This window comes from Misgurnus anguillicaudatus, chromosome 23, assembly GCF_027580225.2.
Source record: "Misgurnus anguillicaudatus chromosome 23, ASM2758022v2, whole genome shotgun sequence".
Lineage (NCBI taxonomy): Eukaryota > Metazoa > Chordata > Actinopteri > Cypriniformes > Cobitidae > Misgurnus > Misgurnus anguillicaudatus.
This window is the reverse complement of record NC_073359.2, coordinates 34948007-34962576: the sequence shown is the minus strand read 5'-3', so window position 1 is coordinate 34962576 and position 14570 is coordinate 34948007. Positions and strand designations below refer to the sequence as shown.

Sequence of the window (14570 nt, the reverse complement as noted above, 5' to 3'; positions counted from 1 at the left end):
TCATCTGTATAAAAACGTTCTGATTGGCCCGATCTGTCAGCGCGGTCTGACGTCGTCCGTTCTAAATGCCGGTAATCCTATATTTTTGGTTCACACACAGCGCTTACCGGTAAATTACTGGTAATCTTACAACCTGTCTTACTGGTAAATTGGGAGCACTGATTTGTTCACACATGACATGTTAACTGCAATTTACCAGTAAATTACCAGTAAAGACTGTATGTGTGAAAGGGACTAGAGAGTGATAGATGTTTGCTTACTTGAGTGTCTGTAGTTGACATTGACGATTCTTGAGTTTATTACAGATCTGTTTGACTCCTGAATCCATCAGATGACTGTTGTTCATCTCAATCTCTTTCACACAGGAGAGAAGAGCAGCTACAGCTGAACATTGTTTCTCTGTCAGCTCACAATCATTCAGTCTAAACAGAAGAAACAACATCATCATCATCATCTACTAATACATCTGACAGTCTGTACTATACTGTACTGTATGAAGAGTCAACTCACATGATTTTCTTCACTTTACTATGAGAGTCCATCAATAGAGCTGAGAGTTTCTCTCCATCCAGATCTCCCAGTTTATTATCACTCAGATTCAGTTCTTTTACCAGTAATGGATGAACATCAAGAACTTCATTCAGATAAACACAAGCTTCTTCTGCAGCTGGACTCTTCAATAATCTACAGATACAACAACATCACTTTACATCTCAACATCATATTATTATTGTCATGTTACGTATATCACTTCACATACTCCTTATTGATCCAATGTATTATTGAGTTAAATTAAGACAAAAGGTTCCAGTATTCAGATGAATTTATACCGCAGTTTAATTGTCCAGTCTTAAAAAATGCATGTCACAGAATGAATGCCAGTGTCAATCAGATAAGTAAGTGAGATAACACTGGATTATGGCTAAAGTAGACAAAAGTAATCCAATTCATGGTCTGTAGAAAACATATGCTGTAAGTCATCCTTCACTCCAATTCAAGTTTCCAATCTATAAAATCTTATCTGTCTTCTTGACAAGTTCGAAATACAAAGACTTTACATTTGGGTGATGTTGAAATTTTTAATGTGTTCATATTTGAATCTTGTGATCACCTGACTTTCTTCAGTGCACATTTGTGATCTTGTATTAATTGATAGATGAGTTTGACTCCTGATTCTCCAGGATCATTTCCACTGAGATCCAGCTCTATCAGATGTGATGGGTTTGATCTCACAGCTGAACATAAAGCAACATAACCTTCTTCTCCAATACTACAGTCTGAGAGTCTAAAAAATAAATGAAAAATAAAAGGTATTTATTCATTCTTACATTTAATATAGTTAAATAGAAGTTAAAGGGTCATGAAACTGCTGTTTCAGCTTCAGTCTACCTCATTATCGTTTTGAAAAATGCAACTTAAATGGGCGTAGACGCTGTCAGAAGAACTGGGAGGAGTGGGCAGGACACATGATATAATAGGGAATCTATTGTAACAAATATTAAGATTTACTAAGAGTAGCTGTATTTCAGAAATAATTCAACTGAATTTAATATTTTATTACAACAAAGGTCAAGTAAAACTGTTATAGTTGAAATAATAGCATGTTTGAAGATACGGAAAGTTCTCAGGACATGCTTGCCTAGATGCAAACTGCCTATATGAGCAGGATCAAAGTCCACCTGCCTCTCAAAGCTTTCCCAAGCAAAATAGTAGTTGATGGCAAACCAGGCACAAGCAGACAAGCCGACTACCCCGCTGCCTGGCTGCACGAAGCGCATGCATGTACGCACACACAAGTGAAACGTCTTCTCATTGAATAGGAACACCCAAGCTCATAAATAATAATGAGACACGACGCATCATTGTTGTACTACAGTGCTTTGCCACGTCACACAGCATGTGACGTTGACACTATATGGAGTTTAATCCCGAAAGACAAAAATATCACAAATAAGCTCAAAATTAACTATTTTTCTCCTACTGTTAAAATGAACAGATGCTAACATTATCTTCTATGATTGATTTAAAGGGGAAAGAGAATGAAAAACCATTTTTACCTTGTCTTTGTTGAACAATGATAGTCTACCCGCATTCACAAACATACAAAAAGTGCTAAACATGCTAAACATCTCAGTCTCATAGAAATTCCTCTTTTAGAAATGTCAGCCCCAATCTGAAAAACTGATGCTTATGACATCACAGGCATCTCCCTGCCCCTCCACTTTAAAATAATTGGCAAAATTTTTGGAGTGGCAGCCAATCAGTAATGAGATTGCAAGTTTAGCCAGTAGGGGGAGCCAAATAGGTGCAAAACCACTTGTTTAAAATCCCCCACCCTAATAGAGCCATCTGAGAGAGGTTTTTAGGAAGCTTCTAAGGCATTACAGACCCAAACAAAACATTTTTGTCTACATGTCACATCACAGAACAAGGATAAATACCCAGTTCAATCATTCTATATCACCTTTAACTTAAAAAATCTCATTCGGACTTCATTTCCCATGAGCCCACATACCTAGACTGATTGCACCTGCACCTGAACCTCATACCGGGACTGATTGCTCTGCCACCTGTTGTTCATCTCAGACTGCCTATTTAAGCAACACTCATGCACTACTCCAGCGCGAAGTCTTGATTTGCCCCGGCATCATTTCTTAGCGTTTACCTTGTCTGTTTATTCCTGGTTTGTTACTTTTGATCTGTTTATCTGGACTCTACGATTGTTTGCTGCCTGCCCTGATTATTTTGCCTGTTAATTTGACCACGAGATTTGCCTATTCCACGTTGTTGTGTTTGCTGGTGTTGACCCTGTTCTGTCTGACTACGAGAGTAAATAAAAGCCTGCATATGAATCCTCAGCCTCATCGTGTTTCATTACAGAAGACTTCGCCACCGAGCGATCCAGCGGCCGTCGCCCAACTCTCCATGGAGCTTTCTGCTCAAGCTCAGCAGCTTGCTGGACACCAACAACAACTGGCTCGTCTCACTACTCTCATGGAGGAACTTGTCACCGCTCTCCAGGGTTTGAGAGGATTAGCCTCTGCAGCTAACGCTGCACCAGCCGCACCCCCACCACTGGCTACCCCCGCTGCTGTGTCGGCTGCTAACCCGCGGCTAGCTTTTCCGGACAAGTTCAACGGAGATCCTGAGAAGTGTAAGGGCTTTTTAATGCAGTCCGAATGAGACTAATAGTCAGGGGATGGCTCCCTCTGGTGGCGATCGGGAGGCAGAGTATGCGCCTCATTCACAACACATTTGTTTCTAAGATTAAAGTGAACACAGATATGATCAAAAATGTATTTAATTTAATTTATATAGCGCTTTTTTTACAATTGTTTATATTTTTCAAAGCAGCTTTACATTAATAAACACAAGAGAAAACACAACAAACAATGAAATACAGTGGGTAAATTAAGCCATACAAGTGAGGGTAGTAATAATGTAACGTAAAGAAGAGAGTTCTAAGTTAAGATAATGTCAGCTGACTCCCCAGGGGTTGAAAAAACTTCTAGGAGAAAAACCCTGTGGGGAAAAAGTCATTGGGAGAAAAAAATTCCTTGAGAGAGAGACAGACTTAGCTGATCCTATAAAAATGTACTATATATTAAATACTACATTAAAACATTTTATAGGAATTTATAGAGAAAAGTCTATGTTTTAGCAGCTCGGTTCAGGTATATTTCTGTGGAAAATAATGAAGTGCAGCATCTATGAAATCATTAATTTCAGTATTTTTCATGTTATAAATAAAAGTAAGAGTATTGTAAATTGAAGGCTTTTATACTTTCATTTAAAGCAATAATCACAAGTTTAATGTTTTTGTCATTTGTAGACTATTTTGACGATATATAGAAGGGTTCATTGAATTCTGGAACAAATACCTCCTTGAAAATAAAAAAATGTTTTGGTTTCCTAAAGACGAGGGAAGACAGCGATCATGAATCACTGCTATGTGAAGGGAGGTTTGGCAGCTGAGCTGTAGGTAAGATTGCATAGATTATATAGTAAACATTTTACACATTAAGGTTAGCTCACTGTAGTTTTTATATGCTTTAGCTATGATTTGAACTAAGGTAATCTACTATTGTTATTTATTTTGCTATAGCCCAGCTAACAGAAAAAAGTTCTAAGAACATTCCCTGAAAGTTCTTTACGTTCCCAAAAACGTTCTGCCAACGTTAAAAGTGTCCAGTTTTCTTGACGTTCTAAGAACGTTTTTGTGTTGTCTCAACGTTAGAGGAATGTTACATTTTACCATTTTTAAACGTTATGACAATGTCATGTTTTAATGTTCACACAATGTTTAAAACAACAACTGTTTATTATATTGACTTGTTTAATTGTTATGTAAATGATAGAGAAACATTGCATTTTATTATATTTATTTTTTATATTTATATTATTTTATTATATTTATTATATATTATATATTTATTATATATTATATATCTATTATATATAAGTTTAGATGTTGATGTTTTGTTTCATTTTAAGTCACCATTATTGTGATTAGTGTTCGTTTTAGTTGGGCTCTTGAGCCTTGTCTTTTGCTTGCTAGTTTTTTCCCTGGTTGTATTAACTTTTTGATTAGCCAGAACAATAATTTCCACGACTAAAGATAGATTTATTAGCACTCTTCCAGACCTGTCCCAAATTAAACATGTAGCAGATAACTCTGACGATCTAGATATTGTAATAGAAAACCTAAACAATGTCTGTTCTAACACATTGGATGCCGTTGCTCCCATTCGAAAAAAGAGAATCAAAGAAAAACCGCCAGCTCCATGGTATGATCATCACACCGCAGCACTCAAAAAGGCAACTAGGAAAATGGAAAGAAATTATAGAAGCACAAAGTTAGAGGTATGGCGTGCAGCATGGAAAGAGAGTGTTAAACAATACAGACAGGCTATTAAAACCGCCAGATCTACCTATCTTAGCAGGCTTATAAATGAGAATCATAATAACCCTCGTTTCCTCTTCAGCACGGTTGCAAAACTGACTAGAAATAAAGAACAAACAGAAACCAATAGTAAACTTCAACACAATAGTAACGACTTCATGAACTTCTTTTCTAACAAAATTACGTCTATAAGGGACAACATCGTAGCTACCCAGGCAGCCACCACTCAACCCGTTAGTTCACTTAACACTAGACTACCATACAAACATCTTGATTCATTTAAACCTACTACAATAGATGAGCTCTCTAGACTAGTTACATCATCCAAATCATCATCCTGTATATTAGACCCCGTTCCCACAAAACTGCTTAAAGAGGTATTCCCTGTAGTGTCAACCCCGGTTCTAAATATCTTTAACTCATCGCTAGAAATAGGATACGTTCCAACAGCTTTCAAACTAGCAGTTATTAAACCGCTGATTAAAAAACCGCAGCTTGATCAGGGAGAGCTTAATAACTTTAGACCAATCTCAAATCTCCCTTTTCTTTCGAAAATATTAGAAAAGGTAGTGGCAAGCCAGTTACGCACATTCTTGACAAATAATAGTACATATGAAAAGTTCCAATCAGGATTCAGGCCCCACCATAGCACAGAGACAGCGTTGCTTAGAGTTACAAATGACCTCCTATTAACATCCGATCGTGGTGAAATCTCAATCCTTATATTATTAGACCTTAGTGCAGCCTTTGACACAATAGATCATACAATCTTACTCAATAGACTAGAAAACTATGTTGGTATCAGTGGTCAGGCGCTAGCCTGGTTTAGGTCGTATCTAACCAATCGCTATCACTTTGTTTATGTAAACGAGGAAGAGTCATATCACTCCCTGGTTAAATACGGTGTACCGCAGGGATCGGTTTTAGGTCCTATCCTGTTCTCGTTATACATGTTACCTCTAGGAGACATTATCAGGAAACATAACATAAGTTTTCACTGCTATGCGGATGATACCCAGCTTTACATCTCCTCACATCCCAGCGAAACACACACGTTTTCTAAGCTAACAGACTGCCTTAGCGATGTTAGTGACTGGATGGCACATAACTTTCTTAAGCTGAACTCCAATAAGACAGAGATACTTATTATTGAACCGAATCGCTACAAACATAATATGTCAGATTACAAGTTGCACATAGATGGCTGCACTGTGGTGCCATCTTCCACGGTTAGGAACTTAGGTGTGATGTTCGACAGCAACTTATCCTTCGATAGTCATATCGCCAACGTCTGCCGCACAGCATTCTTCCATCTTAGAAATATCTCGAAAATACGCCATATACTGTCTACATCTGACGCAGAGAAGCTTATCCATGCTTTTATGACCTCTAGAATAGACTATTGTAACTCGCTACTCGGGGGATGCCATGCAAATCAAGTAAACAAGCTTCAGCTAGTTCAAAACGCTTCCGGAAGGGTACTTACTCGATCTAAAAAGTATGACCACATAAGCCCAATTCTGGCATCTTTACACTGGCTACCAGTTAAATATCGCATACAATTTAAAATATCACTAATCACCTACAAAGCTTTAAATGGCCTAGCACCCTGATATCTTAGAGAATTACTATCAGAATACAATCCATCACGCACACTACGGTCGCAAAATTCTGGTCTCTTGATTATCCCTAGACTATCAAAAGTGTCTAAAAGTGGAAGGTCATTTTCCTACTTAGCCCCTAAGCTCTGGAATGATTTACCAACCGATGTCCGAGAATCAGACACAGTCGATAATTTTAAATCTAGACTTAAAACTTTTCTCTTCAACAAAGCATTCGCATAATTTGTCTAGTAAAAGTACTTAACTCGAAATAGTTATCTGTACGGAACAAAGCACTCGCGGTCATAACACAGACCAACCAAATAAATAAATAAAAATCTTATCGTAACCTATAGTCGGATTGCGATTTTGGAACTTTCGTGTTCTTGTGAATAGTATGCCATACAAACCCGTTTGCCACTGAACCTGCATTAACGACGACAGTGGGGCCTCCAGCCTTAGTCAAATGGGTTGGCACGAATGGTTGGGTTGTGATTTTGGCGCTTTCTTTGTATTGCAAATAGTATGCCATACAGACCCGTTTGCCACTGAACCTGCATTAACGACGACAGTGGGGCTTTTGGCCTTAGTCAAACGGGTTGGCACGTATGGTTGGGTTGTGATTTTGGCGCTTTCTTTCTATTGCGAATAGTATGCCATACAGACCCGTTTGCCACTGAACCTGCATTAACGACGACAGTGGGGCCTCCAGCCTTAGTCAAACGGGTTGACACGTATGGTCAGGTTGCGATGTTGGCGTTCTTTCGTGATCTTGTAAATAGTATGCAATATAGACCCGTTTGCCACTGAACCTGCATTAACGACGACAGTGGGGTTACAGGCCTTAGTCAAACGGGTCGACAGGTTTCATTTTCTCTTAAAAATCGGAAGGTGACCCTTAGTTACCATATATACTGTCGCAGTGGGCCCCCAATTTGCAAAATCCTCAACTGTGGATAATATAATTATGCTGCAATAGTTAGTCTGTCTGAAACTAAGCTGATTCAACCACATCACTGTGTGACACTTGCATTACATGTGAACGGCCCCTACGCTAATATGATTTTGTTTTTCTCTCCCTGTCTCGTCCCTGGGTCCCATTGACCCTGAGGACAATGGGACAAACAGACCCAGTTCCTGTAGATGTGAAAGTCGGCACACCTCTGATCTACTGGTCGTCCTTCAATGTGATGCCCAGCTAATGCCTGACCAACGACCACCGGCAGGACCCGCTTAATATCCGCTTAATATCCGCTTAATATCCGCTTAATCTCTGCTTAAGCTCCTTATCCGTTAATATGTGTGTATATACATGTATATCTCCCAAGGGTTTTTCCCTCCTAGGACTTTTATTTTTATTTCCTTGGCTAAACAACCCGGGGTTTTTGTTTTTTTTCTCCTAGGGGGTTTTTTACCCCGGGGAGGTAGCCTGCTTGGGCTTAACTTAGCTTCTACTTCTAGACGTTACATTAGTAATACGCTCGCTCATAATGTCGCGTCATAGCCGCAGCAAATTTGACTGCTTATGCTATTGTGTATTATGTTGTGCTATCTGTCGTTTTTCTGTGCTTTTACTGCTTTTATTAATGTAAAGCTGCTTTGAAACAATTGAGTATTGTGAAAAGCGCTATATAAATAAAATTGAATTGAATTGAATTGAATACATTTATTTTACCCAAATAATACATATGTACCTGAGTTTCTGCAGTTTGCATTGTGAATTTTTCAACAGATGAGAGATCTTCTTCATTCCTGAGTCTTCAAGTTTATTTCCACTCAGATCCAGATGTTTCAGGTGTGAAGGATTTGAATTAAAACCTGACATCAGATCAGCACAACCTTCTGCTGTAATACAGTTTATAGTCAACCTAAAGAGAAACAAAACAAAAGAAACATTTCTCAATTTATTTAAGACAAAACAAACATCTACACCGGCAGAAGAAAAAACATCTTCAAAATATCTTCTTCATAAGAGTCTTCTTCAGAATCAGATGTCACTCAATGTCAGATGAAATCTAAAAGAGTATTATAATCCTCACATGAGTGTGTTGAGTCTACAGTGTTTATCCTTCAGTAGTTCAGAGATCTGTTTCACTCTTGTGTTGTCTAGTTTATGATCATTCAGATTCAGATCTCTCTGGAGTAAAGGATTTATACCAAGAGTTTCACTCAGATACTTGAAGCCTTCAGCTGCAGAAGAGCTTTTCAAAAACCTGAAGATAACAGAAAGTGTAATTAAATTAAAATTTAAATAAAAAAAAACATTGAAACTGCTTTTTCAGCCTTGAATTCACTTTAATTATGTTTATTATGATTATGTTAAGATTATAATAATGCCTATATATAATTATCCTGCATATGTTGTATTTGCATTACAGCTCACCTGACTTTCTTCAGTGCACAGTCTTGATCTTGTATTAAATCATAGATGAGTTTGACTCCTGATTCTCCAGGATCATTTCCACTGAGATCCAGCTCTATCAGATGTGATGGGTTTGATCTCACAGCTCTAGACAAAGCAACATAACCTTCTTCTCCAATACTGCAGTCTGATAGTCTAGAGAAGAGAAATCAAACAGGTCATTACAACATACATGTACAGTAACAGTTATGAACAGATTTTTATTGAAGAAATCTTTTAATTTAGTCAGTGGTGTCAAAAGTATTCATATTCATTACTCAGGTAGAAGTATGGAAACTAGGGTTTAAAAATACTTCTGTAGAAGTTGAAGTATCAACTCAAGCTTTTTACTCAAGAAAAAGTGTAAAAGTACTGGTTTAAAACTACTTAAAGTATAAACGTAATGTAAGGGGGGAAAGCTGTTAAGCACAAAAGCTTAGGCTGCGCCACAGGGGTCAGTTGTGCACTCTTGCTGTTTTCTAAAGGTGATAATGACTACAGGTATAGTGTTATATTAAAAAAATTGGGATGCATTAGGCTACCTGTTTCAGCCACATATATGCCCATTAAAAGTTTATTAAAATACTATTGTTATCATTAGGGCCCGAGCACACCGGGGTGTGAGGACCCTATTGTTTTTGCTCGGTTTATTATTATTTTTCTTCTTCTTCTTCTTCTCCGAAATGGATCGCAGGAAGCTGTTGTAATTCTGGCATACATTATCCGATCTGCCCCCGACTTCACAAGTTTGATAAGGGTCCCGGCCTGAACACGTCAATATAACAATAATCAGGTACACTCATAGCGCCACCTGCTGCACACAGGCAGTGTGGCACATCAATTTTCCTTTGAATATCCACCTATATTTACCCACTTTAATTCATATCCCCCTGGTTCACTGCTTTACTTATGCCATAGGGTGGCGGTGGACATGCGTCCGAGGGCCCTTCCATCGCTGCTTGCAGCTTTAATTTATAATTGTATTTTGACAACAACAGAATTACACAAATATGCAATTATATATTATAGTTTATATTTCTACAGCTCACCTCAGTATTTTCAGTCCACATTTAACATTCATCAGTCCATCAAAGATCAGCTTAACTCCTGAATCCTGTAGATTATTATTGCTCAGATCAAGCTCCTTTAGATTGATGGAGTCTGAACTGAGAACTGTAGATAGAGCTGAACAACTTTCCTCTGTTAGCTCACATTTATTCAGCCTGAAAGACAGCAACATATAAATGTAACTGTGCTATTATCTACGACAAATATACATACAGAAGGTCAGAAAATTTTCATGAATTACACACAATGTAGATGCTCTCAGTGTTTAATTAACTCTTGAGTAAATGACTTTGTCCAAGCCACACCTAATTGCCAGACAGATTTTTCATGAGCTAAACTCATCTAAGACTTTTTCTATGAACACAACGTCCTATTTCTCTCAAATATTGTTCAAAAATCCATCTAAATCTGTGTTATGCCTGGCTCACACTACAGCAGGGGTGTCTAATCCTGCTCCTGGAGGGCCGGTGTCTCTGCAGAGTTTTATTCCAACCCTAATCAAACACACCTCGTCCTGCTCGTCCGGATTTCAATAAAGCTCAGTGGGTATAGATTTGTGGTGTTAAGCCCACTAGTCGGGAGCGGGACTTCAGTCCTTAAAAGGGTGTCACTGCATCCATTTCGAAAAACATTCGCCGTCCCGTGCAATTTTTCTCGTTCTCCCTAAACCAAACTGTGCAGAGTCTGTCACTGGGATGACGTTGTATCTTCAATACGTATATGTACATGTGTGTGTATGTGTGTATATATATATATATATGTGGTTGTGTATATGTACATGTGTATACATATGAATGGCCCCTACGCTAATTGGGTTTTGTTTTTCTTTCTTCATGTCTCGTCCTTGTCTCCGAGGACAATGAGACAAACAGACCCAGTTCCGGTAAATGTGAAAGTCGACACACCTCTGACCCAACGGCTGACCTTCAACGTGATGCCCAGCTGATGCATGACCAACGACCACCGGCAGAACCCGCTTAACCTCCGCCTAATCTCCTTAATCGTTTCAATGTATATGTAAATATATCTCCCAAGGGTTTTTCCCTCCTAGGACTTTTTTTTACTTCCCCGGCTGAGCCTGGGTTTTTTTTTCTCCTAGGGGGTTTTTCAACCCGGGGAGGCAGCCTTCTTGGGCTTAACTTAGCACCCTCTACTTTACGTTACATTAGCAATACGCACGCTTATAATGTTGATTCATAGCCGCAGCAAATTTAGCTGCTTTTGCTATCGTGTATTATGTTGTGCTATCTGTCGTTTTTCTGTGCTTTCCACTGCTTCTATTAATGTAAAGCTGCTTTGAAACAATCACCAATTGTGAAAAGCGCTATATAAATAAAATTGAATTGAATTGAACCTGATCCAGCTAATCAAGGTCTTATAAACGGAAGATTTGAGATTGGTCTGTAGTTGCCGAGTATGGTTTTGTCTAGGTTACTCTTTTTTAGGAGAGGCTTACAAACTGCTGTTTTTAATGACTCTGGAAAAGTGCCTGTGATCAGGGAGGTATTTACTATTTTTAAGAGGTCAGTTTCTAAGCAGAGTACTTTTTTGAGAAAAGATGTGGGGAGCGTGTCAAGGCTGCAAGTTAATGCTTTAAGATGTTGTACTGTTTCTTCCAAGGTTTTAATATCAATTATGTCAAATTCTGAGAGAATGACTAATTTCTGAGGTTGTTGTATCTGACTGACCACAGTACAATATGAGCCCGTATTGATCACCGTTCTGATATTACTGACCTTATCAGAGAAAAAAGTTGCAAACTCATTGCATTTGTTATCAGAGAGCATTTCATTAGGAATTTGATTTGGGGGGTTTGTTAGTCTCTCTACAGTAGCAAAAAGAGTGCGAGTATTGGTTATTATATACATTTTGTAATGCACTTTGGACACATCATCAGTGATAGTACCTGGGGTCATGGGGGGTTTCAGGTCTTTCAACTTCAGACCCCCTCACCCAGGCGACCCGACCAGGAGTGATCAGTTCCCGGCCTGTGTCCCAACAGCGTTAGCCCACTGTTTGTCCCTCCTGATCCACAGCCATTGTGTGGCTTTCTCTGCAGCCTTTGAAGCTGCATTGATGGCTCTTCTCTTCTGTGCCCCTGTGATTCCCAGAAGGCTGTATGCCCTGCATAGTGATTTTCCTGCAAAGCCCCTTCCCCCAACATCAATGTGCAAGCACTGTGCACGCCACACCCGATTCCGACACTCCTCTACCAGCTCCGCATATTTCTCCCTCTTCCTTTCACTGGCTTCCTCCATCCTCTTCTCCCAGGGCACTGTTAACTCCAACAGGATGATCTGCTTAGATGTTGCTGAGAGTAGAACTATGTCAGGTCTAAGACTGGTCTCCACAATATCTCGGGGGAATTTAAGTTGCTTCCCCAGGTCCACCATTAGCTGCCAGTCATTCGCTGTCCCCATTTTTAGTCGGGAGGGCGGATGTTCTCCTGCTCTTAAGAACAAAATTTTGTGCCTTGGTGGTTGTACACCCTTGCTCTGGTTGATGGCACTATTGATAGACTCAGCAACAGCCTTCAGCACTTGGTCATGGCACCAGTGATAGCGACCATACCCGAAAGCTTTAGGACAGCTGCTGAGGATGTGCTCCAGGGTTCCTCTTCCCCGGCACAAGGTGCATGCTGGAGTCTCAACCTTTCCCCAACAAAAGAGTTTAGATGGGCTGGGCAGGGTGTCATACACCGACTGAATGAGAAATTCTCAACACCAGCCCTCACTTCTTTTTGGACTAGGTCCCGCCTTTCCTTGCCCTTCAGTTTATTGTACTGGATTGTTGGAGTACTTCCCAGTCCTGCATGGCTGAAAGCCACGGAACCCACCATTTCCTTTTGATGCAGCCATGATTCTGCCCATTCCACTGCCGCATGTGCCCTCCACATTCTGCCAGTCCTGACCTCAACACCAGCTTGAGATACTCTTGAGTCCTTGGATTCCCTGTACTGAAGCACCTCCCTTGCTCTGGTAACCTTGAACTCCTCGCTCAGGCTGTTGATCGGTAGCGTTAGCTTATTAGTGTTTCCGTAGAAAGCGATACTGCTCAGACTTCTGGGCAAGCCCAACCACCGTCGCAGGTATTTACTCACCCTCCTCTCAAATCCTTTCACGGTGGAACATGGAAATTCATACGCCAGCAGTGGCCACAAAATCCTAGGTAGGATGCCATGTTGGTATAACCAGGCTTTGAATTTCCCTGGAAGGCCTGATTTATTGACTGTGGTCAGCCAGCACTCCAGTTGATTTCTCTTCCTTCGGAACCCACACCCCTTCTGCAGATCTCCATTGTTGGGCAACTTTCCCCCTCCTCCAGATGACTCTCAGGATCTTCCACAGTCGGTGCAAGAGCTTGGGACACCTCTTGTATACCAGATATGGCACACCATTCGGTCCTGGTGCTGAGCTGGTTTTGGCAGCCTTGACAACAGTTCGGATTTCTTTCCAACTGGGTACTTTGGTATTGAAGTCAGTGGTTGGTGCGGGTGGGTTTATAAGGTGTCTGCATTCACCCAGATTCTCTTTCCGGGCTGCATCGCTATAAGTGTCATGCAGATAGGCGTCTATTTCCTCTTTTGAGCAAGTGAGGTCGCCACTGCGTTTCTGACCTAGCAGCTTTTAGGTAAACCAAAAGGGGTTTGCTAGGAAGCCTGCTCGTCTTTTAGCTCTCTCCTTACCCCGCTTCCTGTGCCAATCTGCTCAGCGGAGGGTCAGCAGCTTCTTTCTGAGGATGCCCCGTAGTTCTGCCAGTCCTGGCTTAATATCCTCGGTTGCCCCCTTGAACTGCTTCTTTAAGAGTCTGAGTTCCTGCCTCAGATGTGCAATCTTCTCTGCCCTGCGGTTCTTGGAGTACTGGTTTGTAGCACTGCACTTCTCCATTGAGCCAAACCTTTTGGTGGCAAAGCTGATGATCATGGTTGTCATTGTTTGGAGTTTCCTGTCTGCCGCTCCCTTCATCGTAGCTTCCAGGATACCATCTACATCATCATCAAATTTCTGCCACTCACTCCCTTTGCTGGCTGGAGGCCACTTAACCCGCCATTGATGTTGTGGGATATCTGGCGCTTTGGCTCCTCTGGAGTGTGGAGGTACTGGGCTCTTTGGGGTGTTTCTCGGCCTTGTTCCTCCTGCATCACAAAGAGGCAGTTCCTTGCGCGCTGCTCTGGCTGCACTTTCAGCAAACATCCCATCTTGGTCTGGTGGATCTTTAGACCCCGAGTGTGTCCCCTATTGTGTGTAGGACCTTGTACGTGATGGGTCAGATCAAAAGTGTTTAAACATTTAACAGTTCAATCCCAGTTTTGTTTTCTGCATTGGCTATATGAATATTGAAATCTCCAGCAATAACAAAATAATCAAATTCAGAGGAAATTGTTGATAAAAGTTCTGTGAATTCATCAACAAATGCTGAGGTGTATTTGGGAGGACTATAAATAATTGTAAAAAGAATGTGTAGTGTACCTTTTAGAGCAATACACAAATATTCAAAAGACCGGTAATCACCAAGTAACACTTGCTTGCATTGAAAGGCATCTTTGAATAAAGCAGCTATTCCCCCCTTTTCTAACAGCTCTACAGACACGTATAAA

General features: G+C 40.4%; 1 protein-coding gene across 1 annotated transcript in view; it reads right to left on the bottom strand.

Moving 5' to 3' along the window:
- Positions 1-241: 241 nt before the first annotated feature.
- The window catches only part of LOC141359408 (uncharacterized), a 108788-nt gene continuing 94459 nt past the window's right edge, over positions 242-14570 (bottom strand). The window contains exons 32-37 of the mRNA XM_073861810.1: positions 8888-9061; positions 8544-8717; positions 8199-8372; positions 1112-1285; positions 511-684; positions 242-422 (exon numbers count right to left, since the gene is read on the bottom strand). Of these exons, the coding sequence (XP_073717911.1) occupies positions 257-422; positions 511-684; positions 1112-1285; positions 8199-8372; positions 8544-8717; positions 8888-9061 (1036 nt within the window). The 3' untranslated portion in view covers positions 242-256. The remainder of the gene's footprint in view (positions 423-510; positions 685-1111; positions 1286-8198; positions 8373-8543; positions 8718-8887; positions 9062-14570) is intronic.